This window comes from Camelus bactrianus, chromosome 20, assembly GCF_048773025.1.
Source record: "Camelus bactrianus isolate YW-2024 breed Bactrian camel chromosome 20, ASM4877302v1, whole genome shotgun sequence".
Classification (NCBI taxonomy): Eukaryota; Metazoa; Chordata; class Mammalia; order Artiodactyla; family Camelidae; genus Camelus; species Camelus bactrianus.
In genome coordinates this window covers 21,141,842-21,168,810 of record NC_133558.1, presented here as the reverse complement: position 1 = coordinate 21,168,810, position 26,969 = coordinate 21,141,842, and the positions used below count along the sequence as shown (strand labels likewise).

Here is a 26,969-nt window from a genome sequence, read left to right as displayed (position 1 = left end):
ACCATCAAGAATTTTATTTCTCCACACCTGAGGAAAGCACCAAGGACATCCCCAGGCTGTTCACTGGACCCAGTGGTCATCCAACCCTTCAAGCATAAACATAGTCACATGACCATCTCCTTCCTCTCTGTAGGAAAGGGAGACAATAATATTGGATTTAGGTGGTTTATGTATGTGCCTCAGGAAAGGGCACACTATAGTCCAGAGAACTTGAGAAAGAGGAAGTATGCTGAATTAAAAGGCAGAGACTCAGCTGGGGGAGGGTATAGATCAGTGGTAGAGCACATGCACGAGGTCCTAGGTTCAATCCTCGGTACCTCCATTAAAAACAAAACAAAACAAAACAGCTCATTGTAAAAGGCAGAGACTCAGAAGCAAGTGTCAGGGGCACAATTCAGTAGTGATGTCCTTTTTGGAGGTGGGACATTGCTGGACAATGGAAATATCAGAAATACTTTTTCCCAGTCAACATGTGGTGTTTGATATCAGTTCAGGAGTCCTGTGAAGAAGAAGAAATTAAAAAGAGGCTATATTTCTTTTCCCTCCAGAATCCCAGGAGTTGGAAAAAAAATTATAGAGACAGTCTGAGTGTTGGCTTGATGAAAAATGGAAGAGAATTTCTGGAATTTCCTTCAGCAATGGGGCAAAGTAGTACTCACTGCTTATACCCACCCAGAGATGAAGATGGGACCAAGAACTGGGGGCAGTTTGGTTCAACTTGAAAAAATGGGACAGCCTCTGAGAGTTTCTCCTCACCCTCAGGGCACTTCCTGTGTTATCTCCTGAACACAGCATATTCGTTAAATGCTCCCAAACCCATGGTACGGTGAAATGAACTACATCCCAAGAAGGAAGAAGGGAGTAGAAATACCACCTGTTGGTTGAGGTCCTTGTTGTCCTGAAATGAAAGTGACAGGGAAGACAAATTCAGTCATTAAAAAGTAAAGGACGGCAACATTTTAGAAAATTATACAAATGTTTGCACCCCATTCTCCGTGTCACTGGGAATTAAAGCAAGGGCCCATTTGTAGATGTCAGCCTGCCCCAGCCTTAAAAAAGCCACTCTTCAGAATGGGGTCATCAGCTGGCTCAGGTGTCTTACTGGACCAAGAGCTCATCTAGGCAGCTTCCTCCCTACAGGGCTGTCTTTGCATTTTCAGAATTTGATTTCAGTGACCTCTTTTGCTCTGTCGTTTTGCTTTTCTTTTCCAATGTCATCACTGGAGAATAGAATGAGACAGTAGAAAGGCAATACCAACCACTTTCCAGAAGTTTCCTGCCTCGCCATCTTTGAAAGTGGAGAATGAAGCTCATTACGAGGGCGATGAGCCCCAGCACAAAGCCCCCGACTCCGGTCAGCATCTTGCTTCGGGTGGAATCCGACTGCACCTCTGAGAAGAACAGATGCCAGGGTCAGCCTCACCTCCACCTGCCGCAACCCCTGGGCCCTACCTGACACCCAGAGCCCCATCTACTATGCTGTGGAGGGAAAAGGGAGAGGATAAGGCCCAGCCTGAAGCCACACTGGGGAAGGAGTAAATGTGGAAATCACCCCCAAAGTTCTGGATCCCAGAGCAGTGACTTCCACAGGAGGCAATGTCAGCCCATCAGGTCCCAATGTAAGGGACTGAACGGGGACAGAGGGGAGAGGCTGGTTCCCATGTCTGAGGGCCAGTCATAAAGGTGGTTACCTTTCTGAGGTTTTCTAAGAAGGAGAGATCCTTAAGGATTCCCCAGGGCAGGGATAAACACATGCTGAAATCACCAGATCTCCATTGCTCTGAGCCCAGACCACAGTTAGAGGGCTGATGAGGAAAAACACGTGGTGGTATGGCCCCAATGTGTAGTGAGTGGACCCCCAAGCCTGGAGTCTAGAGGGTCATCAGAGAGTAACTCACTCCACTCCACGGTGACAGGTCTGTCCAGGCTGGGGTGCTCCACGTGGCAGGTGTAGACGTCTCCCTGCTGAGGGCTCATTTCCAGCATCACGAGGAGCTGGAAGGTCCAGTCTCCATTATGGATCGGGTTGGTGGCCACAACCCCAGCTGTTTCCTCCTGTCCATTCAGGAACCAGCGGACTTGAATGTGGCCTGGATAGAAATCTGTCACGTGGCAGATAAGCAGGCTGTGGGGCTGCAGGGCCTCCTTCTTGGAGGGGGAGACGTTCACTTTAGGTGGGACTAGAAGTGCAGAGAAGAATCTGGTAGTGACAACGGAGACAGCTAAAGCAGCAGTTAGCGATTGTCTTGCCAAACTGACCTCTCGATGTTAGAAATAAATATCTCATCCACCTTAAGCTACTTGGAGGCAGAATTTGGGGAACAGAAAGGGAAACACAGAATAAAGTGTTCAAACGTTCCAAGAAAGACCTTATCAGACACAACGAGGAAAAGAGCAGAGAAGAACAGGAGTGGGTCAAAGTTGACACGCTGTAGCACTTTGGCCAGAAACGTGTAAGCTGGTAACTAATATCTTTGAACAGAAATGTTAAACCTGTTGTAAAGCAACTAAAGTTACATTTTCCATTTGGTTCAAAAGGCTGTGTAACCCTGCCGGCTGTGATCTTGGAATTAGAATTCATGCAGCCAATACCGTTCTTTTTTTAAAAAACTTTTTTTGGGGAGGTGGGTAGTTAGGTTTGTTTGTTTGTTTGTTGTTTATTTATTTTTATGGAAGTCCTGGGGATTGAACCCAAGACCTCATGCATTCCATGCACGCACTCTACCACTGAGCTGTACTCTCCCCTGCCAACAGCATTCTTTTGATCTATCAGTCTGATATTTTAAAAACGAGAGAAGACATGAAGTAGCTTGATTCATTCTTCATTTAATATATATATCTCTTGGTCTCATCTACCAAAAAATAAAATAAATTTTGGAGGAAGATCCGCAAACTCAATGTTCTTAGCAATTTCGTGTTTGAATAACAGGGAGTCTGGCTCTTTCCCATGCCACTCTGGTCCCCTGCTCACCATGAAGACTTTTGATTTCAAACTGGGACCTGAGATGAGATGGAGATGGCTCCCCTCCTCTGCGGCCTGAGCCCACCCCCTCCAGGGTCTTCTCTCCTCCACCAGCCCTCTCACCTGTGCGCTTCAGGGTGAAACCCTTGTCCAACTCATAGTTGTGTCTGCACACCGTGTCCACCGCGCTCTGTCTCAGTTCCAGGAACTCCCTCTGGATGTTCCAGTTCTTGGCAGTTTGGCGCCCCAGCTCCGTCACAGCCACAAACACCCCCACGGCACTGTCGAATTGGACGTACACCTCTCTGTTGTAAATGTATCGCTCCAGGTAGCGGTGCGTCCCGTTGAACTCATAGCAGTCACTCCTCCTCTGGTACACGTACAGCTCTGTGGAGAGTGAGAGTCCAGGGCAGGGCTGGGAGAGACTCCAACACCCATGAGACGCTCTGCCCACTTTCCCTGTGACATTGAGTGGCTGCATCCAAGGCCATGCACTTCCTGTCTTTTGCCTCTTTCCTCTCGAGTCTCCATCCTTGTTCTCGAAGAGTGTCCGGTTAGAGAACTCAGGGGGGTCACTCTGCCTGTCCCGGGAGCGCTGACCCAGAGCACAGCCAAAATGAAAACTCTGTGTTCACCACGTTCTCAGTCTCTTCTCTCTCCCCTCTCTTCGCCTCACCTCCAGCCTCTGCAGTTCTCTCTCAATGAGTCAACAAATCAATACAGTGTTAGTCACTACTGTTGATGTAAATGTATCCTGGTGACCTTGGATACATCATAGAACCTCCCTGGTCCGAAGTTTTCTTATCCAGTAAACGGGGGCTTTAACTAAATAATCTCTGAGGTCCTTTCCAGTATAAATCATGAAGAGCATGGCCTCAGGGAACCTTAAGGTCTAAGTGGGAGACAAGCAGGTGGACGCAGTATGGGCGCAGTGACAGGTGGGTTCACAGGGGTGTGGCAGCGGGATTGTGGGGACATGTGAAGAGCACCTTAAATTTGCTGAGAATTGGAGGCCGAGGGAGAGATGAGGGTTCAGAGGAGCTGATGTTTCATCTGGGGTTATAAGGAGGAGCAGAATCTCACCAGAGGGAGCAGCAGGGAAAGGGAAAGTGAGTGAGGTGGTGGGAGACAGGACAGGCCGGCAGTGCCGTCTGCTGTCTGCGCCAGGCCGAGGAGTTCGGGGAGTTTCCTGACAGGGAGCAGATTTATTAGCCAGCGAGTGGTTTCGTCTGATCTGTGCATTAGGAAGGTCCTCAGTAAAGTGACTGGTGATTAGATTAATGTTGAGCTGAAAGAAACACAAAGGACAGAGCCCTGGTTGGTTCAGAATGGCTCACAGGAACTGCCCTTGGGGCATGGCCTTACATGCTTGAAAAGAAGCTTTTATTAACTTAATGCTGATTGTTTCTTCCCACCTTTTCTTTCTCTTGGGAAAGGGAGACAGAAGAAATGGAGTAAATACAAGTTTAAACCCCAGGCTTCTGCCGCTACCCAGGTAATGTGATGGGTGGAGTCCCAGGGTTTAAGCCGGTATGGTTTCTATAGATATGTATGTATAAGAATAACTGAATCGCTTTGCTGTACACCTGAAACTAATGTTGTAAGTCAACTACACTTCAATAAAAAGCAAAATTAAAAATAAATAAATAAATAAATTTTGGGATGGTGAATGTCATGAACGATGGATTTAAAATTAAAAAATAATTTTTAAATGGAGGTACTAGGGACTGAACCCAGGACCTCCTGCATGCTAAGCATGCGCTCTACCACTGAGCTACACCCTCCCCCTGAGCTACACCCTCCCCCAACAATGGAGTTTTAAAGAGGCCACTAGAGCTACAAATCTGTTGCATCCATGAGTTGGATGTTCCCTTTCTACACAGTTTTCTTTATGACCCAGTAGTCACGAAGGCCTTCTCGATAGTTCCAGCTTCGCCCAGGGCCTGTTAAGCCAGGTTTTCCTCTTTCATCCCTTTCCATTTCTGCTGAAAGAGTTGGAGGCGCAAAAAGGAAATGGAGGAATCTTCCCGGCCCATCAGATCCAAGTTCCCTGGATGTCAGATTTCACTCAGTAATGAGTCCCTCGGCTTTGAAACTGTGCAGGGAGCTCTGGGCCCACCCTCTCCTTCCCCCAGGTGTCTCTCTCACAGGGTGAGGGGACTCCATCTCAGGCCTCTTACTAGCCTGAATCCAATGATCTCTCCACCTCACCCTACTCCTCCCACTGCCACCCACCACTCTGCTCACTATTCACTGCAAGGGAGCCCCAAGCTTCAATTTCCAGTGTCTTCCTATCAGCATCTGCCTGCTGCCCAGAACAGCTTCTCCTGTGCCCATCCTGCACTACTCCCCTCTCACCTCCTGTTGGACATCATCTCATCTCACCAGCTATTTCCTGAGCCCACAGCCCCTTCCAGCCCTCCAAGACCCAAGCATCTCCATTTCTTCTCTCATCTGTGGACACGGGCTCCACAGCTGAGCCGCCCTTGTCCAGTTCTGTGTTCACCTGAGTATAAATGCCAGAAAAATTTCCCCTTCCTTCTGTCTGAGAAATGAGGACAAGGGGATGGTGTTTGAGTAGATGAATTTGAGAGTCTTCATTGCTGTTACCCCCAGAAATTGGGGAAGGAGCCTGAGAGAAACTGATTCTCAGGAAGGAGTAGGGCTGGTTTTATGGATGGGGAGAGAAAGGTTGGGGAATTTTAACATAAACGACTTCACCATTCCAGCACACATGGTCTTGGTGGGGAGCTGGAGCTAGGAGGGGCCATTTTCTGTTTCTCACTTCCTCTCAGAACCTACCCTGATGTGCTCTGATCTGGTTCCTGATGTGGGGGACAGTCAGCTGCAATAGTTACCCTGCTGGCTTTCCCCACAGCTGGTCCTCATTACCCTCCTCTCCCCCCCGGCCATCGCTGTTCCTGGGACAGGGTTCCCGTTTGGTTCTGTGAAAGGGGCCCCCACCTGGAGCACTGGTCCTGTATCTGGGATCCTGGACAATGCAAACTAAACAGTTCCCCTTTCCTATCTTTTGATGCTGAAATGTTATCTTGAGGACCCCTCTGTGAGAATCTTGTCCCTCCAAAGTCATTTCAGACCACCAGGTACCACTGTGTCCAGCAGACACAAACCCTGATCTCTTTCTCTCTCTAATGGGAATCCTGGCCCTTGGATGAATGTCCGAGCCCCAAAGCCTTTCCCACGGAGGGAGCCCACATGGGGAAAGCCCCCAGGATCATTCCCCAGAGCCAGACCCTCCAAGAGCAGCAGCTCTGCACTTACCTGGGGTGTCTCTGCCCTGAGCCAAAGGGAAGCTCAGCATCGCCAGGGACTTCATCAGAGCTGCCATCCCAGGGGCCCCAGTGACCCAAAAGACTGCCATCCCGCAGCCTGGGAAAGGACAGGAATCAGAGTCAGAGCAGCTCTCACTCAATGGGCCTCACTCTTAAAACATGAGAGATGGTGAGCCTGGACCCCTCCTACATCCCCTGGGTGTGGCCAGATTCCAAAAAAGGAACCAATAAGTAGGAATTGTCACTTTCCAGGCAGAAGCTTGCTGTCAGGCACATGCTACTTCAAGGTATAAGATTCATTGAAAGCAGAATAAAGGGAGGGGCCTCTGAGGAACTGGATGAATCATGAGGGTCTTTTTGGTTTTGTTTTTGTTTTTTTCCTTCTGTTCTCCTTGCCCTGGAGCAGATTGCAGGAATGTCATTCCCGCTCAGTGGTGAGTGCTAATCCCCCTTGCAGGGATGCGGTCTGGGGAAGAGCAAGTCCTAGGCAGTATGTTAAAGATCTCAGGGGATTAGAGTGTCCACCCAGGACTCTGAATTGGTCCTGGAGGCTGTACCAGCCATCACGTAAGGGGTCAGATGTTCACCTTCCCCTCACAGAGGTCCGGTTATAAAGGATGTGGAACAAGGGTCTCTGGGCTTTAATACCAAATAAGGCATGGAAGTAAGTGCACAACTTTGGGCAAATTACTTGCCTTTATGGGCCACAGTTTCTTTACTTTGGAAATGGGGGTGGTAGCACCTGTCTTCTCAGTAACTCTGGGAGGGGTGAAATGAGAACGTACATATAAAATGCCTTAGAAATGTAAAGATCAGAGAGTTTTTGAAGTACTTAAATCATTGATGAATTGAATAAAATCGTACATTATTATTTAACTTAGATTTTCTATTAGAGACAGGATGCATTATAGTAAAGTGGTCAGACACAGGTCAAGAGTGAAATTTCCTGGCTGTGAAGTCCCCTTTCTGCTACTTCCTGGATTTTTTTTTTAAACCTCTTATGACTCAAATTCCTTTCATGTAAAATGGAGACTATCATGGAGACCCTGCCGTTTATTTGGAAATCGAATTGCGATAATCCTTAGCACCTGCATCTCTTCAAACAGAGCCTTACACACAGTCAGGAATCAAAGAATGTTAATTATTCTAATGAAAGATTAGTTCAGAACACAAAAAACTCTTTACTCAACACAACACACTATTTCAATAATACAATAATACAAATTCTATCATGGCAATATTAAATACTAGAAAAACTTACTATAGTCCCACACCTGTTTACTATGGTTCCAAACCCCTCTGTAATAAAACAGAACATATAAAAAATCTACCACTAGATTTCATATGAAATGACTAGAGAAATTGTTCTTAAGAATAAGATTTAAATAAAAGTGCCTTATATCACCACATTCTTCTATGAAGAAGAAATAAAAAGAGTAATAATTAGAAGTGAACAATTAAATATTGTTTGCCTTCTGTGTGTATGTCTGGAAACACCAAAGGATTCCTCTAAAATGATCAAAGGTGTAAAATGGTAAATATAATATCATTTGATAACAGTCAAACGAATTCCTATATGAAACTAAGAATCAACATGAAATTTTGAAAATGTCCATTCACATAAGTTATTACAAATAAAAAGTACTCAAGAATCAACTTCAATTACCTATTTCCAAACAACACCACTAAGAGGAAGGCGATTATGGTATCTCCGTTTTAGTTTCCTCCTCCTGTCCCCAGTCCCGCGTAGGCTGGGGCTTTCTGGGCTGTGTTGGTCCTAACACTGTTCTAGCGTTTTCTTTTCCAGCCACAGAGATGCCCTTTCTGACGTTTTCTGGTTGGCTGAGCCCCATCAAGCTGTTTCATCTCCACCCACTTCTCCCTCCACAGGGGTAGAGAAATAAGTCCTGGAATCAGAGCTCCTCCTTGCCTTGCCTCATTTTCTCCTCACTGTCTGTCACTGCAGATGCACCTTGAAGACACAGGGAGCCAGACCAGAGTCATGATCCTTCAAGCCCTCACCCTGGCTGCCCTGCTCAGTCCCCACGGAGCTGGCGCCTTCCAGGGTGAGTGCTCAGGGGGCGGGGGGTGGGGGGGTGACCGCAGCACGTTTTACAACCCACAGGTGCTGTTTTCTGTCCCGTTTCTCTTCTCTATTCTTTTCCCTCTTTTGTGAGGTCATCTTCTTCCTTTCACTCCACAACATAGTAGCTGCTGTTTATTGATAAACACCTGCAAGTGCCAAATCTCCTCTTCGTTTTCACAACAGACTTTTCAGGAAGGCTTCCGTTTTAGAACTGGAAAGACTGAGATGCAAAGAGGTTAATAAATGTCTCATGATCCCCCGTCACATCACTGATGAGTGAAGAGCCCTGGTACCTCCTCTTCCCAAGATTCTCTGTCTCTCTTACATTTCAGAGGTAGACTTTTTGAAATGGGAGTCTGCGATGTTTGTTTTTGACTTTTTCCTGGTTCACTCAGTCCTCAACCAACTGCATTCTCCCCTTTGTTTCCCTATCTCTGATGCTGCTCTCAGTGGGGCCGCTAATGGTCTCCAGACAACCCAAACCCACCATCACCTCTCCATGTGTGTCTTACTTGTGTTATTAGTGATGTTTGTGATGTGACTGCTTCCTCCTTCCTGAAATTTCCTTCTTATTCCTTGTCTTAGAAGCATACTTCCTCCTTGTTTTCTTCCTATTCTTTAGTCTTCTCCTTTTCAGTCTCTTTTTATTTTATTTAATTTTAAGTTTTTTATTGAAGTATAGTCAGTTGACAATGTTGTGTCAATTTCTGGTGTACAGCATAAAGTTTCAGTCATACATATACATACATATTCTTTCTCATTGTAGGCTGCTACAAGATATTTAATATGGTTCCTTGTGCTATACAGTAGAAACTTGTTTATCTATTTTATATGTAGTAATTAGTATCTGCAAATCTCAAACTCCGAATTTATCCCCTCTGAACCCCTTTCTCCCCTGATAACCATAAGTTTGTTTTCTATGTCTGTTAGTCTGTTTCTGTTTTGTAAATTAGTTCATTTTTGTCTTTTTTTTTTTTTTTTAGATTCCACATATAAGTGATATAATATGGTATTTTTCTTTCTCTTTCTGGCTTACTTTATTTAGAATGATGATCTCCAGGTCCATCCATGTTGCTGCAGATGGCATTATTTAATTCTTTTTTACATTCCATTGTATAAATACACCATAACTTCTTTATCTAGTCATCTATTGATGGACATTTAGGTTGTTTCCATGTCTTGCTTTTCAGCCTCTTCTTAAATGTCCATGTTTGCCAGGATGCAGGACTACACATTCAGACCCTGCTATTATGACTTTATACACTTTTCTTGAGTTATCTAATCCAAACTTTTAAGTTCACTTGCCACGAGGATTCCTGGTCCATGTTACTGGACCGTCTAACTTGAGACCCATTTACTTATTTCAACCGCCCTCATATCAACTACACTTTGTCTCCCAGAAATTTAACCCCAGCATGTTTCTAACAGCAGCACATTTTATTTTCTCTCAATCACTTCTTTATCCTTCTCTACCTTCTCAGTCACTGATGCCACAGTTCTCCACATTGCCTGCTCGTTCTGGATTCCTTCATGTCCTTACTTCTACCCACTGATACCTGTGCTCGCATCTCTTTACTGCCATTCAAACACACCCGCTTGTCTCCTTGCCCTCCGCGTTACTGCCTCATCTGCACCCTCATCCCTTCTCACCTGATTGCCCAAGAGCCTCCTGGTCTTGCTTTCAAACCAGCCTCCTCCAATCCCTCTTCCCTGCTGTTGCCACCTTCCAGTACGGATATGATCATGTTACTCTCAAGTTCTTCCAAGAATTCCCATGGGCTGTGGGATACCATTCAAATACCTCCAATTAGCACACGAGGCAGAGCACAATACAGCCCCCTCCACATTCCCCTCTTAGCTCCAGCCATACCGAAGGACATGCAGTTCTCCACGCATTTTCATGTCTCTCTCCGCCTGAGCCTACTTCTCTGGCTAAAAATGCCATTTCCCCCTTCCTCTGCTTTGCTAACGTCAGGTAAATCTCATCTTTGGGAAACCTTACTTAAATCTCATTTTGATTTTATTTTTTAAAACTTTTTTGTGGGGGTAGGTAATTGGGTTTATTTATTTTAAACACTTATTTATTTTTAAATAGAGCTACTGAGGATTGAGCCCAGGACCTTGTGCTTGCTAAGCACATACTCTACCACTGAGCTATACCCTCCCCACTCATTTTGATTTTAATATCCCCTTTGGCTCCCTTGTAGGATCTTGTGTATACCTTGTGATAACTCAGCAGTGATCTTTTCTTCGTCTTTCTCATTCTTTGGAGTCCAAGCAGCTTGAAACCAAAACCCTCATCTTCTGAGTTATATCTTTAGTGCTTGAAGATTAAAGGTTTATAATACGTGTTTTTTTTGGCAGAATGAAAAGTAACATGTGTAAGAGTGTAATTTACTTAAAAATGCCCAGATCTTTATCTTTAAGAATTTGTGAATATGAGGTAATTTATCCATTTATTAAATAAATAGTGATTAAGCATAGGAATTCAATGTAGGTAGGATTGCCCTGAGCTTGAAGGAAGAAACATTTGCAGTGTGTTTTAGGTGATGGTTTGAATTTGGATAGAAGAATATAGAGGAAGAATCCAGTGTACAGAATCAAGGAGGCAGAAGTTGGAAAATCCATTAACTTATACACCATTATGTGAATACATAAGGGATATTTTGATTATTGTGCTTAATTTTAGACAGCACCATAATCACCCAAATGGTAACTATCATGAATAAGATGCTTGGAAAACCCCAGAAGAATATTTATAGGCATATATTGCATATTTTGTTAACCATAAAATATGCATGGTTGTATAATGAAAAAAAAAAGAATTTGTGAAAATGATGAAAATGAATTCTCCCAAGGTGAACAAACTACATCTGTGGAGCCCAGCTTGTTCTTTCTTTTTTCTCTTTTTTCTTTTTGTGGGTGAGTGATTCTCTGACCACTAAAATCAATGGAAATCTGCAAGTACTCATGTGTGTCAATGGATTCTGTCACCAGAAGCATTGAAGGAGAGGACTGATTCTCCACGTGTCAGGAGCTTCCAGGGCAAATCTTTAATTAGAGAGTTAGACCAATGAACCCTGCAGTGTCGTTTCACCTTAGTACCTCTGCCTTTCTCCACCCCAAACTCTCTCATTTCTATTGTTTCCCTGTAATGCCAATAGACTTTTCTTTGTTGTCAACCTTTTGCTGCTTCTTACACACCAGTTAAAATTAAGATACTATCCCATGGGTGTTTTAAATGCAGCAACTTTGATTTCCAACAGAAACCACACTTTAAAACATAAATTCAGCAAGAAAATTTGTGAACATATGAATGACGATGACACTTTTACATTTGTTATGCCTAAGATGAAAGTTCTGTGGACAAAATTACATAGCCAACCATTTTTATCCTGGAGCTAAGAAAGTAACTTGAAGTCTATGAAAAGAACAAAGATGTTTTATTTCTTTCACTATTTAAAACATTTTCTACTCTGAAACATTTTTACTTTACTCTCTCCTCTTCCCCACCCTGCTCTGTAGCTTTATCACTAATGTGATGTCTGGTCCTGTAAGGATTCTGAAATCCTGTGGGACTGGAGAGGGGGAGGACAAGTCAATATTGCTTCTACAAGGAGTTGTGTTACCTTGGGACAGTTATCTCATCTCTGTGGTCAGTTACTGAACACGCAAAATAAAGCTTTCCCTGGGGGTGTGAAGATTCAATGAATAAATTATGCACATAGCAAGTCCTCAATAAATATTCTTATTATTGTGCTCAACATTACTATCATCATACTGGAGTGATGGATGCTTAACTCTTCAGGGACAAGGGAAACCCCTGAATTTTTTTCCTTTTCATATTCTTTTTTTTTTTTTTCCACATTGGAGTATAGTCAGTTTACAATGTTGTGTCAATTTCTGGTGTACAGCATAACATTTCAGTCATACATTTACATAAATATATTCGTTTTCATACTCTGTTTCATTGTAGGTTACTGCAAGATATTGAATATGGTTCCCTGTACTATGCAGTATAAACTTGTTGTTTATCTATTTTATATACAGTAGTATCTGCAAATCTTGAATTCCCAATTTATCCCTTCCTACCCCCTTCCTCCCTTGGTATGAATTCCCAATAAGTCATTTCTCTCCTTGTTTCCTCCGATTTCTTTCTTCTCCTTACTTTCATTTTGAATTTCTCATTTTCTGTGTTATTCCTTCGTGATCCTAATAACCTTCCCTTTACCTACCTGCTTCCTGTATTCTGTTCACTGCCCTATACGTTCACCCATTCTCCAGCCTCCTTTCTTTCTCTTCATGCAGTGGACCATGTGTCAACGTACGCCGAGTTTGTCCAGACACACAAACCTTCTGGGGAGTACATGTTTGAATTTGATGAAGATGAGCAGTTCTACGTGGACCTGGATAAGAAGGAAACTGTCTGGCACCTGCCAGAGTTTATTCATGCCTTTGACTATGATGCTCAGAGGGGCATTGCTGACATCGTCATGGCAAGGAAGAACTTGAACACCATGATCCAACGCTCCAACCACACCAGGGCCACATCCGGTACTGCTCACTCTTGTCCACTCCTCTACAGTCCAACTGCAGGGACGGGAGAGCCCCTCTACACACAGAGAATGGGGGACCCCAATACGCACTCATGAGTTATGCCCTCCCCATAACTAAGTAGTATTTGATCCACAAGTTGGGTACTTAGGTCATCAGAAGAGGCATTTTCTTCTTATTCAAGATAAAGATTGGGCTGAGGGAGGCCAGGTCAGGGGCATGAGAAGCTGCGACTCTGAACTGGGAGCCCTTGGTTGGGATTGAGGGGAAAGGTGGGCCTGAGAGAGGAAGGCCCTAATCTGGAGAATATAAGGCCTGGGGTGGAGGGTCCTTTGCAATTCAGCCAAAGGCAGTAGACTCACCAGGTTGCATTCCCTCTCAGAGCCCCCTGAGGTGACCGTGTTTCCCAAGGAGCCTGTGGAGCTGGGCCAGCCCAACACCCTCATCTGCCATGTGGACAAGTTCTTCCCGCCGGTGCTCAACGTCACGTGGCTGCGCAATGGGCAGGCGGTCACTGAGGGTGTGGCTGAGACCATCTTCCTGCCCAGCACAGAATTCAGATTCCACCAGTTCCACTATCTGACCTTCCTTCCCACCGTCGAGGACGTCAATGACTGCAGGGTGGAGCACTGGGGGCTGGACCAGCCGCTCCTCAAGCACTGGGGTATGGACGCCCCCACTGTTAAAATTCTTTTTATTTTATACAATTTTTAAAGGTTACTTTTCACTTACAGTTATTACGAAATAGTGGCTCTCTTCCCCGTGTTGTACAGTACACCCAGCAGTTCGTACTTCCCACTCCCCCACCCCTATATGACCCCTCCCTGCTTCCCACTGGTAAACACCAGTTTGTTCTCTGTGTCTGTGGGTCTGCTTCTTTTTTGTTATATTCATTAGTTTGTTGTATTTTTTAGATTCCACATATAAGTGATATCATACAGTATTTGTCTTTCTCTGTCTGACTTTTTTCACTTGGCCTAATGCCCTCCAAGTCCACCCATGTTGCTACAAATGGCAAAATTTTATTCTTTTTAATGTGGATGCCTCCCACCCCTACCTTTGCCATCACCGTCCTGACACCACCTTTATTTCCAGGAGCCATCCCTCAACACCTGCTTCCTTAATCCCATATTTTATCGTCACTTTATTCAAACTTCACCACTTCGTGGGTTCTAAGCCTTCACATCCCCACATTCTCTGCCCTTCCTGATTCCATCTTCTTTTGTTCCCCAGAGGCCCAGGAGCCCATCCAGGTGCCTGAGACAATGGAGACCGCGGTCTGCACCCTGGGCTTGGCGGTGGGCCTGGTGGGCATCATCACCGGCACCATTGTCCTGAAGACCAGGTTATCTGAGAGCGTCCCCAGTTGCAGGGGCCCCTGTGAGTCATCCCAGGGGTGGGGCTATTAGGGACATGGTGGAGAAGTGGGGGTAGCATGTTATGGGTGGTGGATGGGAAGGAGAAACACTTCCACAGGGGTTCTTTGAGCACTTTATATTTTAGAGCCACTGAACTAGATGAAAACAGTAACAAATACAGTGGTCAGTAACATCAGCTGAGCTGCTCGCTATGTACCATGCACTAGTCTACATGCTTTGTATGTATTCGCTTATTTACGTTTGGAGGTTGGTACTATTATTTCCCCCTAGGGAGAAACAGACACAAGGAGAGATGAAGGAATCTGTCCAAGATCACATGGCTTAAAATGTGTAGAGTCTGGATTTGAGCCCAGGCACTGGGGCTCCAGACGCTGCAGTCTTATCCGGTACATCAGGTATAGCCTGTGCAGCCATTGTGTCTCTCCTGGACCATCTTCACAGCCTTGCTTTTCCTCTTTTCTCATAGTGATGTCTCCAACACTAGTTAAACATTTGAAATAATAAAGGACATCCTACATTTTGCATAATCCCAAAGGGAATACATCTAATATATTTGCTATAGATTTTTGGCTTATAATCTTTACCATGTGGTGAAATTGATCAAATTCAGTTTTTGCATTTCTGAGTTAAATTCACCTGAAATTAATATAAATTTTATTTTTTGGTTTATTGGTTTGGGGGTCATGTTATGGATTTTCTGATATTGAACAGTCATTTCATTCCTAGGTGTTTTGTGTTGGTCTCAGCCTATCGACAGTGATGCTATGGGCTAGGAATGCCCCCCCCCCCCGCCCCGAGCACTCACTTAGGCATGAGTTGTGGGGACCCCCCAGAGACATTTCTCCAACCAGAGCTAATATTCTGGCTGGAATGGCCCTTCTGGTGGTTATTATGATTGCAAGAGGCACCACAGCAACAAACATCAGAGAACTTTGAAAAAAAAAAAAAAAGCAAGATATATTACTGACAAGTCCTAGAGGGAGAGGCGGGGAGCCTGGGGTTCTGTGGGTGGGGTGCCTAGGGTTTCACAGATTCATTCTTTATTGGTGAATTTAAAACAATAGAGCAGGAATTAAAGCATGAGAAGGGAAAAGCAAGGTCAATCAAGTGATCAGTTACTTAGGTCCCCCAGGGCCTTCTGAAGGCCGGGCTCTTTCTGTGGTTGTGTAAACAGCAATTGTTTTTGAGATGGATGCTTTGAAGTGAATGTCTTAGCAATCAAAAGCTTAACGTCAGGCACTTGCATCACAATCCAGAAAGCTAATCGTCAGGCACTTACACTCTACTAGGATAAATCTTATTTGATCAAAATGTATTATATTTGTAACACACTTCTGGGTTCGGTGACATGTCCTTAGTTGTCTCTGGAAAAAAGATGCACCAGCCTTACAAAATGATCTGGAAAGCTTTTGCTCCTTTCTACTTTCTATGCTCTACATAAGAGAGGAACAATTTGTTTTTGAAATGTGGTTGGAATCACCCAGCTACAATGTTATCAGACAGCAGCCTTTGGAAAGTTGTTCTTTGGTTCTGAATTCAATATTGATGTTCGTTTCTCTACTTCAGTTTTCCCTTTCTTCATGTAGTTTCGACCTTCATATCTTTCTAGAAATTTATCCATCTTTTCTAAAATTTCAGACTTATTGGCATAGAGTTGATTATAACATGTTTTTTCATTTTAAAATATCTGCGTATATAATTATTTCCCCCTTTTCATTCTGAATCTCCTCTATTTTCCTTAAAAGTCTTGCCAGAGGTCTATCAGCTTCTTTAAACTTCTTATTAAATCAAAATTTGATTTGTTTATCTTACTTATTTTTTGTTTTCTATTTCATTGAATTCTTCCCCTGTCTTTATTATTTATATACTCTCTTTTTTTTTTTCTTTTTTTTGCTTTTGCAGTTTTTCTAATTTGCCATTCTCTTACTGGAAATTATTAGTTCATTTTCTTTCAGGCTTCCTTTTCCTAATAAATTTATTTTAAACCTAGATGTGTCCTTTTAGGCACTACTTTTGATATACAAGTTTTCATGGAGTACTAAGTCCTCCATCATTTATATTTTCATTCCCATGGTTATTAATTGCATGTTTAAGGTATATGGAATTCATTTATTTATCCCTTTTAATTGATTTAGAATTCAATTGCATTATGGCCAAAGAACAAAGCCTAGATTATATTAATTTGAACACATTAAGGCTTCCTTCATGGCTTAATAAATGTTAAGTTTCCAGGAGGGCTTATTAAGAGTCAGTGTATCATTCACCAGGTTCCCTTCCCCCAGCTGGGAGATTAGGGGAGCACATGTCAAGATGAAGGTCTGTCTGGCTCCCTGAGTAACTCTGATCAGCGGGGCTACCCCGCTGACTCACACTGGGCGTGTAGCATGAGCAAAAACTAGATCTCAGGGGATGTTACATCAGCACTGCCTCTCTTACTCTTACTATACAATAGAGAGGTGCTTAAAGAGACTTTGAAGAAGCAGAGAGGCAGGAGAATTAGAAAAATATTTCATCACATAAGTCAAGGGAGCAGAAATTTCAGGAGGGAGGAAATAGTTAATAGTGATGGAGGTTCATTGGCTGTTACCTAAGATAAGTATCCCCTGGGCCTGGTATTAAATGGTTTTGGGGGCCGTTTAAAGAGCAGCTTCATACACTGTGCCCAACTTCCACTTCCTTCAACTTCCATCGCCTCCTTGTTGGGCCTCTCTGGTGTTTCAGAACATGCAGTCTGTGACATGTTGGAGAGAGTGAAATGACATCTCCTTAGGTACCTCTTGACGGCTCACTGATTCTCATCCAGGGGCAACATCTACTGGAAAGACCACCTTCTTCTTAGGGGCTTGTGAGACAAGAAACTGAAGGGCTCAGTTGTAGAGGGAGAAAGGATGTAATTCTAAACTGGGAGTCCTAACCACACTATGTCTGTCCTACTGCAGGTGACAACCTTTCCTCGACGGAAGAGGACAGAGGGGAGTCCCCAGCGTCAGATCTGCTTTAAAGCTCCAGTCTCTTTGAATCTCTGTGCTCCTCAGCACCAGTGATTAATGTCCACAGAGACCCACCCCCCGCCAATTCCTGCCTGTCTATGAGTCTAGTCGCACTTAGCACCTTGCAAAGGGCCTGGCACAGAAAGCACTTAATATATATCCAATTTGAAGTATGGTGACAAGGTGGCCCCACACTGAATGGTCTACAAGCCTCGGTCTCCTCTGGGACTTCTCCCTAAACAGCATCCTTCCTGAGAAATCCCAGAGACCAACAGATACCTGTGTGTCAGAGCTAGACATCCCTGGTGCTGTCTTGGCAACGCGAGAGCCTTTCCCCACTCTCCATATTTTTAAGTCCCTGGGAGCACATATCCTGGGCCTGTGATGTGGGTGCAGATGCTGCAGTTTGTGTTCTGCCAGGAGGTAAGTCTAGGGAACGTTCGCTCTGCCCTGGGTCCTTCTCTAGCCGATAGCACGGGGCCGTGGGAACAAGGATGATTGCTGTTCACCATGGGGCTGATTTCCTCGGAATGAGCCCTCACATCGTCTTCATGCTGCTGCTTACCCAGCTTGACCCCCCTTTTATTTCACCCAGAATTCTCACCACTTCTAAACCTCCAGGGCTCTTCTCCTTTTCTAAGTAGCAGACAAGACTCCTCTTCCAGTAGACCTACTGTTTTGCAGGATTTCCCCATAGTAAAGTCGTTAAGCCCTTAGTGACTCAGTGTCTTCCTTTATAGCACATCATATTGTACTGTATCCACTAGTCCGCTGATGTCCCTGCCCCACCCTGCCAGGCTTTACTTTATTCCTCCCAGCTTCTTTCAGGGGCATCTGAAACCACCTTGGGAGACCCCAGTGTGTTAGCTGGTTTAATTGGTTGAATCCCAATTGTGGATTAAGGTCATATCTCTCTCACAGGGTGCAGAGCAAAGTATGGGGACACGGATGAGTGTCTGTCTCAGTTTGGGGAATGTTAACATAAACTGTTTCACCATTCTATTACATATGGTCTTGGTGGTGAACTGGAACTAAAAATTAAGAGGTGCTATGAGGATTTGATACAGGAACCTCGAAGTCATACTATTACATTGTGTATAAGGGGCAGCTGGAGGAGGAGCCATTTCCTGTTTCTCGTTTCCCCTCTGGCCCCACCCTGATTCACAAACCAAGATAATAACTCCCTCTCTTTAGGGAGTACCACCAACTCCAAAGAAAAACAACAAACAGGCCCATATATGTACTTAAAGTAAGAAGTGTAAGTAAATATAGACTAGCTACTTAAAAGGAACATGAAGAATTCATTTACAAAAAAGCTATTATTGAAAAAAACACTAGGGACTATAAGGAAAACTGTATAGAAGTTCTAGGTGTAAAAAAATATAACAGTCAAAATAAAAACCACATTAATGGAAATAAATAGTGGGAGAGATACAGCTAAAAACACATTAGTAAGCTAGACTGAAGAACCCTCCTAGAATAAAAGATGGAAGGATAAAGAAACTGAAAATAGAAAACAGAAACAGACTCACAGACACAGAAAACAAACGATGGTTACCAAAGGGGAAAAGGGGGAGAGGGATAAATGAGGTGTTTGGGATTAGCAGATTCAAACTATTATATATAAAATTGATAAACAACAAGGGCCTAGTGTATAGTCCAGGGTACTATATTTAATAGCTTGTAATAACCCATAATGAAAAAGAATATATATGTATAACTGAATCACTATGCTGTACACCAAAAACTAACATAACATTATAAATCAACTATACTTCAATTTAAGAAAAAGAAATTGAAAATAGAGAAGAGTCAAAAGAGGTGGAGAAGTGCCATATGAGTGCCATAAAGACAAAAATAGGAGAAAAGAGTTACAGAAATAAAAGAGATGAATTCTCAGAATTAAAAGATAAAGAGGATCCATTATGTCCTACAGTAAGATAAGGAAAAACCTATTTTAGATAAAATATAATGAAATTTTAAAATATCAGACAATGAGAAAATTCTAAAAGATTTTGGAAAGACTGACATCAGATTTCCTAATGTCAACACTGGATGCAAAAAGACATTGGGATGATATTATTTAAAATATTAAAGAGAAAAAAAACTTCAAACTTAGAATTTCACACATTAGCTAAATGTTATTACAAAGTGATGGTATAATAAAAATGTTCTCTAGCATACAGATCTTCAGAAGGTTTGCCGCAGAAATAATCACATTTGAAACACTTTTGGAGGAAGTATTCCAATAAGAAAAATTTTCAGGAGGTGCTAAAAAGGTGTGGGAAGTAAGGTTGGTTAAGGAGAAGTATTTGAATGTATTTGAAAGCATGCTAAGGTTCTTATCTGATTAGAGGGAAAGGTATAGGCAACAATTTTTTTCTAAAAAAAGATGATGGAGAGTAAAAAAGGAAAAAACCCCAGAACTATTGAAATAAATAAGATGTTAGAAACAAGTCCAATAAATGCATCAATAATCACAATAAATATAGCTCTGAGATGGGGCAAAGACAGTGCCATGCTTTCACCAAACCATTACATTTTTCTGAATACACAGCCTAACTACGTATTTCCAGCCCCTTTGCACCTAGGCAGGGTCATGGTTTAATTCTTGCCAATGGAATATGAGTAGAAATGGCATGTGGTTTCCAGTCTAAAGCCATAAGAACAGGTGTTCCTTCCGGAGGCTCCCTCCTGTCTGCAAAGCTGGAAGCAAAGTTCTTTATAATAGTGGAGATGCAAGATGAAGCCAGCCTGGATTCACGAGGCAGTTTTTGAGAAGAGCTGCAGAGAGTGTCTAACCTTCTTTGAACTGCACATGAATAGAAAAAATAAACCTGTTTTTTAAACCACAGAAGTTTCGGTGTTTGTTGCAGAAGCAAGTTTGCTCCACTTTGACTAATATGTGGATTGAACCACCAACTAGAAGACAGACTGTCAGTCTGAATCGAAACCAAAATCTATCCTTCTGATACTTACAAAAGCTACATCTAAAGCATTAGTGCAGAGAAAGAGTCAGAAAGAATAAAAGGATATAAAAAGACATCAAATGAATACGAACAAAAAGAAAGCTGTGTAGTATGCTCATGTCAGACAGAACAGACTTGAAGACAGAAAGACTGTCAGTACAAATTGGGAAAAAGCTCAATTCACTGAGACTATGATACTTCCAGAAGTAAGCACCTAATAGTCTGAACATAAAGAGGGCAAAAACGCTTTAAAAAATGGAAACAAATACAAAAATCTACAGCTACAGTTGGATATTTAAATACACTATTTTTTTTCTAGGTCAATCCAAAAATAAAGGTATGATAGAACAACAAAATTAACACTTTTGATCTGATAACATATATAAAATTCTGCATCCAATTAGAGCACTTGAGAAACACTAAAAAATACTGGCCATATTCCAAGCCATAAAGCAAGTCTCAGTAAGTTTCTTTGTTTCTTCCTCTTTTTCTTTTTTTTAATGGAGGCACTGGGGATTGAACCTAGAGCCTCAGACATGCTAAGCACATACTTTACCACTGAGCTATACCCTCCCCCCTCAATAAATTTATAAGATGCATCATAGTGATAAGATTCTTGGATTATAATGCAATTAGATTAGAAGTTAACAAAAAAACTGTATACATTAAAAAAATCCCTATATATTTTGTGATTTAAAGGTTTAAAGGATTTTTTTCCCTAGATTAAAAAAAATTTATTCTGTATAGCTCAGGGAACTATATTCAATATCTTGTAATAACCTTTAATGAAAAATAATAGGAAAGTGAACATATATATGTATTTGCATGACTAGGACACTGTGCTGTACACCAGAACTTGACACATTAAAAGTGACTGTAGTTCAATTTAAAAAATTAAAAAACAAAAATAAAGGATTTTTTTCCTACACTGTATCCAGTATTTCCCTTTAAAGTTTCTTGGTCAAATTGTTTTTATTTTTTAACTCCAAATTTGCCCACAGAAACTTAAAGGGGAGTAGGATCCTCTACACCACGGATCAAGATAGAGGATTTGTTTGAGCCCAGCTGCGCAGGGCTCTGATAGTTCCATCTCTCCCTTCAGAGGGTCCCTTCTTGGAGGAGGTAGTAACAGTTGATCTAAGCCCTTCCCATCCCTTTTGACTTTCCTGTGGACCAAGCCTCCATGTTGCATGTAGACCCGGCAGATGCTTCCATCTTCTCACTCAGGCTCTTTACTCTGCTTCTCTACTCAGCAACAGCTACCCTAACTCAGAGAATTTCTCTGATTGGCTGAATACAGCAGGGGTCTCCCCCATCCTAGGATCTGTTTTCTTCCTCTTTACTTCTGCCTTCTTCCTTTACCCCTACACCGACCAAGACAGAGGGCAATGGTCCTCAGTGGGGGGCTGGTCCTGGGACTCCACACCTTGATGACCCTCCTGAGGCCCCAGGCAGCTGGGGCCATCAAGGGTGAGTGCTGAGGGTGCTGGGTGAGGAGCGGAGCCTGAGGGTGTTGGGTTACGTGCCAGCCGAGGCAGCACAGAGCACGAACTGTTCCTCTCTTCTGGTTTATGGGCAACTTCCTTTACCAAGAGATCCCCCAGCCCCCTCACCTTGATTGTGTCTGTGCTGGACCCAAAACACAGATGCAGCGCAGTCCAGCCACGGCAGCGTCAGGTTCAGGTACCTCCTCATTCGTCCCTCCCTTCTGAGACCCAAACCTCCATTGTACTGCCGCCCAGCACCCCGATTTCTCTACCACTTCCTGACTTGGAGCATGTCCATTCAAGTCCGGTTCCATGGCCATCTTCCTCCCCGTGTTGATAGGTGGATGTTTATCTGTCTTTCTCCTGCTCCAGACGTGAGCTCCTTGGATGAGGGGTCCACAGCTGGCTTGTCTGTGTGTCCTCGGGGCCTGGTAGTGTGCCGGGCACACGGCAGGCCATCAAAGACTATTGAACAAATAATTGCATAGAATTATAAAGGAATCTTATCAATGAACACGTAACCTTTAATTTCTAGAAAACTGAGCCTCTGTTAGGGGAAAAGACATTTAATCATAATGCTCTGAGACAGAAGAGTTGGAACATGAAACTTGAACTTCTGACTCTTCTTCCATTGCTCTCTGCAAGACCTGGGGCTGATTTTTTCTATCCCTTTAGTCTCTGTGTCACAAACCTTAATTTTTACACCTGCCGGCCATCACCTGTTTTCCCTCACACCCACCTCCACCGCATCTCTGTGCCCAAAGCTCCACTTTGCTCCTAGCCATCTTTATTTTCTTCTCCTCGTCCTACCCCTCCACACCTCATTTCACACACAGGATCTGACAGCACAGCTGGAGCAGATGATCATAGCTAGGATTTAACTCTGCGCATCCCAAGCATGACTTTAAGCAGCCTCTCCTCTTCCCAACCCAGTCTGCCAGCCTGCGCCCATGTCTCTGTGCTGGCCAGTGTGGTGGGCCCGTTTCCCTCCAGCCTCTCCTTTCCACGCCCCAGCAATCCTTCTACTCAGCGTCAGAACAGGTCTCTGCCTCCGCACAGAACCCAGGATGGGGCACAGCTCAGAGACACATCACATGTCATGAGATTGATGCATTTTCTTTCCTCTCCCTGACCCTGAACTCACCCAATACAGCTGACCACATGGGCTCCTATGGACCAGCGTTCTACCAGTCCTATGATGCCTCGGGTCAGTTCACTTACGATTTCGATGGGGAACAGCTATTCTCTGTGGACCTGAAGAAGACGGAGGCTGTGTGGCGTCTGCCTGAATTTGGCAACTTCGCCTACTTTGACCCGCAGAGCGGGCTGGCCAGCATCACCATGATCAAAGCCCATCTGGATGTCTTGGTGGAGCGTTCCAACCGCACCAGAGCCACCAATGGTACTGGGCCCTTCCTCTGCTCCCTGCCCCAGGAGTAGGGGAGGCCCAGGGCAGCCTCTTCCCCACCTCCCAGGCCTCTATTGGCCATGAGGCACCACTCTTAGACTCTGTGACTGTTGTGCTCAGCCCCTTTCTTCCCCAGGAGGTTCTAGATTCTCCCAGATTCCTTCAGCAGCCTCTTCCCCTTGAGGAATGGCCCCCTGCCTCTACCTGGACCCCCCCTCGGGGACCTGTCAGATACAGGTGCCCCCACTGCCCTCCTCAGTCTCCTCTCCCTCTGTCCTCCTGGTTCCTGCCCCAGCAGTGAGCATCGCAGAGCATCCCCTGCCCGGAGGAGGCTAAATAGGAGGGAGCATCCCTTGATCCCAGCCCTGCAGGGATCAGCCTTGGGATTCAGGACCTTGTTCCTCCTAGTGCCTCCAAGAGTGACCATACTCCCCAAGTCGCGAGTGGAGCTGGGCCAGCCCAACGTCCTCATCTGCATCGTGGACAACATCTTCCCCCCTGTGATCAATATCACCTGGCTGCGCAATGGTCAGACGGTCACTGAGGGCGTGGCCCAGACCAGCTTCTATGCCCAGCCTGACCATTTGTTTCGCAAGTTCCACTACCTGACCTTTGTGCCCTCGGGAGACGACTTCTACGACTGCAGGGTGGAGCACTGGGGCCTGGAAAAGCCGCTCTTTAAGCACTGGGGTATGGAGCCCCCTCCCCAGCCCAGACCTGCATGTCCTTCACTTGCGAATCCCTTTGCTGTCCCCTCTGACTCTTCCTTTCTCTCCCAGAGCCCCAGATGCCTACCCCGCTGCCAGACACCACAGGGATGCTGGTCTGTGCCCTCGGCCTGGCCCTTGGCCTGGTGGGCTTCCTGGTGGGCATCGTCCTCATCATCACAGGCTCACGCTTGTCCAGAGCCCCCAGGTGCAGAGGCCTCAAGAGTCTGGGGGAGGAAAGTAGATGACTGTGCAGGATGAGGGTGGAGGATTCTGTGTGGAGAAATAGGGTTGGGGACAAGGGGTGGGCAGGGAATGGAAGAGCAGAGGTAAGGTGAAGGGGTCAGGTTTTGGGGAGGTAGACAGAGATGGCATCCTGGAATTCTGACCTTGAAAAACTTGGTCATATGATTTTTGCTACTTTAGGTAATGACCCTTCTGAGAGAAACGGGTTTGGAGGACCCCCGTCTTCAGCTTCCTGGCAAGTTTCTGACAGCCCTTGAGTGCTCAGTACTGCGTCGACCAAGTGCATCCCCCTGTGCTGACTTTGGGATTAACCTCTGTCCTGCAGGTTTCCTATTTTTTAGCCCCAGTACTCATGGCAGGACTTGCGGGGCACAAACTAGCTCCCCTTCCCAACTCCAACACACACACACTTTCCTGATCTACCCAAAGCCCTGTAGTAGCAGTAAAATTTTTAACAGTGTTTGCACCGTATCCGTTTTACCAGGTCTTGGCCAGTTGTCTCAGGGTATAGAGGATGCTAGGATCTGGAAGACTGGATTTCCGGTGACAACCAGTGAGCATAACCACTTGGTACTAGGGGTTGGCAGTCATTCTCGGGCCAGTCCAGCTATGTCTTGCTCCATTTGACTCATCATTTTCGGGCCCCTTGTGTGTTACTTGTGAATGGCCCATTTCACATGGACTTCATGAAATTTGCATCCTGAATTCAGATTTGCCTGGAAAGCGGTGCAGAGTATCCCATTCACTGTAACTTCCCGCAACCCATGACAGTTCTGCAGGACACCGGGAGAGGAAATGTTCATGGAAATTCCACTCTTGATTTACTCTGTAATGAAGAGGCCATTGGTAACCAGCCATGATCTATGATGTCATCTCCTTTTTCTACATTCCCTAGAGTCCCATGCATGACAAAGAGAGGCCGAAAGCTGGGGTAAGATGGCTACATCCTCTGCCTGGGGTCCATCCTATCAGGAGGGTCAGGAGGGTAACAGAATAGATCAGCAAGTCTGGTACAAGGAGGGGGACGGGGTCTAAGAGCCATCCACCTGAATGTTCTCTAAATATGTAGCCTGGAAGGTTTTAGTTACTGTGAACAAAATTTTAAACACACAAACAGATAAGTAACCAAACAAAGTAGTTTATGTCAAGTATCAAATAAAGTGGTACAGATGAGTGGTTTTCAAATCAGAATGCACTAAGAATCATGGGGGAGCCTTTTAGAAAGTATGGGCTTCACTCAGATTTACTGAATTAGAATCTTTGCAGAAGGGTGAGTGGTGAGTCTGCCATTTTTAACCCACTCCGATGATGCTGTTACAGCCACCCCAGACCCAGGCTGTGGTCTGGTAACTGGGGCCCACTGATGTAGTCTGGTGCTATTGGAGGTCATTGGAAGAGGGCATCCCTGAAGTCTGAAGAGGTCCAGGAAGGCTTTCTGGAGAACATGGGTCTTTTGGGCATAAAGGTTGAGCAAGATACAGGTCAAAAGGGACAAGATAGGGCTTTGAATTATGACTATTTGATCCTGGAAAAGAAAAAATCAAGAGATTATGGGGACTTCGTGGACTTCCCAAGAGAGAATAAGATGGGGCCAACTATTGGCCAGAAGAGGACTCCGATGGAAGTGGGAGAGGATTGTCCTAGTCAAGGTTTTTGTTGCCAGGAACAGAAACCCGATTACAATGATTATAGACAAAAGGAGAGGATATTTACAATAAAGACACGGGAGTGGTACCCAGAACCCAAGGGTGGGTTTTAGCCAGTCCTCGCAGGGAACGGACTGCAGAACTGAAGAGCCAGCAGAACCTAGAGCAGCCGCACTTGCTGTCTCTGGGCCGTGTGGTCTCTGCTCTCCAGACTCTTCTGCAGGTTAGTCCTGTTCTCTCTGTGGACTGACTGTCCATTTCAGCTAACATGTCAGCTCTAGAGTACTTGTGTTTGGATGTCATCTCAGCTCTAGCCACCCACAGAGCCTGTGTCCCCTAGTCACAATTTATAATTATTGGAAAAACAAATGGCTGTCCAGACTTGGGGCAGGTGGGGCAGGTGGCCATCCCAGTCCATTGTACTGTGACCAGGGGACCAAGATCCCACAGAACAAGCCTGGCTCCTCTGAGGTGAGGAGTCGGGTCGTCCTCAGAAAGAGAAGAGGCTGTCAGAAGACACCACGAGGTAGCTCTGTCCCCAGCATGCCTTGATCTCTGCTGATCTTTTACTTAAAACTTAACTAGATGCATCCTTGGAAAGGTGTTTCTTTGATCTCTGTCCTAAGGTTTAATAAAGTCATTAAAAGTGTTCTTTCTTTGGACCAGGAGTGTGCTTTTTTTCACTATGCATATATTACCCAGAAGTCACTGGAAGCAATTTGGAAGGAAGAAGGAGCAATTCCAAATCTTTTAGGTTTATATATCTGTCCTCACACATTTTTTTCCTTCTGGTATCAAAGTAAATAGCTTCTCATTAAAAAAAAACTGTCCTCTGCTTTCTTGATCTGATTTCTTTCAGTCTCTTTTAGAATAGACGTTCAATAGTTACCTCCTCTTCAGTATTTTTATACTCTGCCCCTAAAGATAATAAACATATCCAGCCCTCTCTCCATTCATGTCATTGCCCCCAGAGTTGATAACTTTCAATTGTTTTCAACTAATTCTGTTTCTGTTGATCTTCTGTCTTTAAATAACGTCTGTTTTGCTACACCTTGATTTTTCAACTTTAGACCTTATCTCTTTACTTCCCACTATGAAAGAGGAGGATTTCGATTATTTTTTATCCTCACTGTACACTGGTGTACCCTTTCCATATGCCCTTCCTTTAATATAGTTACACTGTAATTCTGTGGGTTGATGTTGAGTGTTTATATTATTATGACCTTGTAAAGGTTATTTACA

General features: G+C 44.4%; 3 protein-coding genes across 3 annotated transcripts; 2 read left to right on the top strand and 1 right to left on the bottom strand.

Annotated features, from left to right (window-relative positions):
* Positions 1 to 64: 64 nt before the first annotated feature.
* Positions 65 to 6,378, bottom strand: LOC105064272 (HLA class II histocompatibility antigen, DP beta 1 chain). The gene is made up of 5 exons (XM_074348465.1): positions 6,245 to 6,378; positions 3,086 to 3,349; positions 1,899 to 2,180; positions 1,260 to 1,391; positions 65 to 898 (listed from the first exon to the last, which is right to left on the bottom strand). The coding sequence occupies exons 1-5, from the start codon at positions 6,342 to 6,344 to the stop codon at positions 837 to 839; spliced, it is 840 nt and encodes a 279-aa protein (XP_074204566.1). The 5' UTR covers positions 6,345 to 6,378; the 3' UTR covers positions 65 to 836.
* A 1,581-nt stretch (positions 6,379 to 7,959) lies between these two features.
* On the top strand, positions 7,960 to 17,968 carry LOC105064273 (HLA class II histocompatibility antigen, DP alpha 1 chain). Its single transcript, XM_010949151.3, has 5 exons — positions 7,960 to 8,321; positions 12,650 to 12,895; positions 13,278 to 13,559; positions 14,129 to 14,275; positions 17,214 to 17,968. Exons 1-5 carry the CDS (start codon positions 8,222 to 8,224, stop codon positions 17,273 to 17,275), a joined length of 837 nt encoding a protein of 278 aa, XP_010947453.1. The 5' UTR covers positions 7,960 to 8,221; the 3' UTR covers positions 17,276 to 17,968.
* Positions 17,969 to 21,564: 3,596 nt separating this feature from the next.
* On the top strand, positions 21,565 to 26,389 carry LOC105064235 (HLA class II histocompatibility antigen, DO alpha chain). The gene is made up of 5 exons (XM_010949105.3): positions 21,565 to 21,703; positions 22,874 to 23,122; positions 23,537 to 23,818; positions 23,908 to 24,043; positions 24,262 to 26,389. Exons 1-5 carry the CDS (start codon positions 21,622 to 21,624, stop codon positions 24,263 to 24,265), a joined length of 753 nt encoding a protein of 250 aa, XP_010947407.2. The 5' UTR covers positions 21,565 to 21,621; the 3' UTR covers positions 24,266 to 26,389.
* Positions 26,390 to 26,969: the final 580 nt, after the last annotated feature.

What these genes read in the sequence shown, in the direction of transcription:
- LOC105064235 (XM_010949105.3), top strand. Translation starts at nt 21,622, where the DNA reads ATGGTCCTCAGTGGGGGGCTGGTCCTGGGACTCCACACCTTGATGACC. An exon ending in GGCAGCTGGGGCCATCAAGG is followed by an intron (nt 21,704 to 22,873) that starts GTGAGTGCTGAG and finishes CACCCAATACAG; the next exon opens with CTGACCACATGGGCTCCTAT. An exon ending in GCCGCTCTTTAAGCACTGGG is followed by an intron (nt 23,819 to 23,907) that starts GTATGGAGCCCC and finishes TTTCTCTCCCAG; the next exon opens with AGCCCCAGATGCCTACCCCG.
- LOC105064272 (XM_074348465.1), bottom strand. Translation starts at nt 6,344, where the DNA reads ATGGCAGTCTTTTGGGTCACTGGGGCCCCTGGGATGGCAGCTCTGATG. An exon ending in TCAGGGCAGAGACACCCCAG is followed by an intron (nt 3,350 to 6,244) that starts GTAAGTGCAGAG and finishes CACTCTCCACAG; the next exon opens with AGCTGTACGTGTACCAGAGG. An exon ending in CAGGAAACTTCTGGAAAGTG is followed by an intron (nt 899 to 1,259) that starts GTTGGTATTGCC and finishes CTTTCATTTCAG; the next exon opens with GACAACAAGGACCTCAACCA.
- LOC105064273 (XM_010949151.3), top strand. Translation starts at nt 8,222, where the DNA reads ATGCACCTTGAAGACACAGGGAGCCAGACCAGAGTCATGATCCTTCAA. An exon ending in CCACACCAGGGCCACATCCG is followed by an intron (nt 12,896 to 13,277) that starts GTACTGCTCACT and finishes ATTCCCTCTCAG; the next exon opens with AGCCCCCTGAGGTGACCGTG. An exon ending in CCCCAGTTGCAGGGGCCCCT is followed by an intron (nt 14,276 to 17,213) that starts GTGAGTCATCCC and finishes GTCCTACTGCAG; the next exon opens with GTGACAACCTTTCCTCGACG.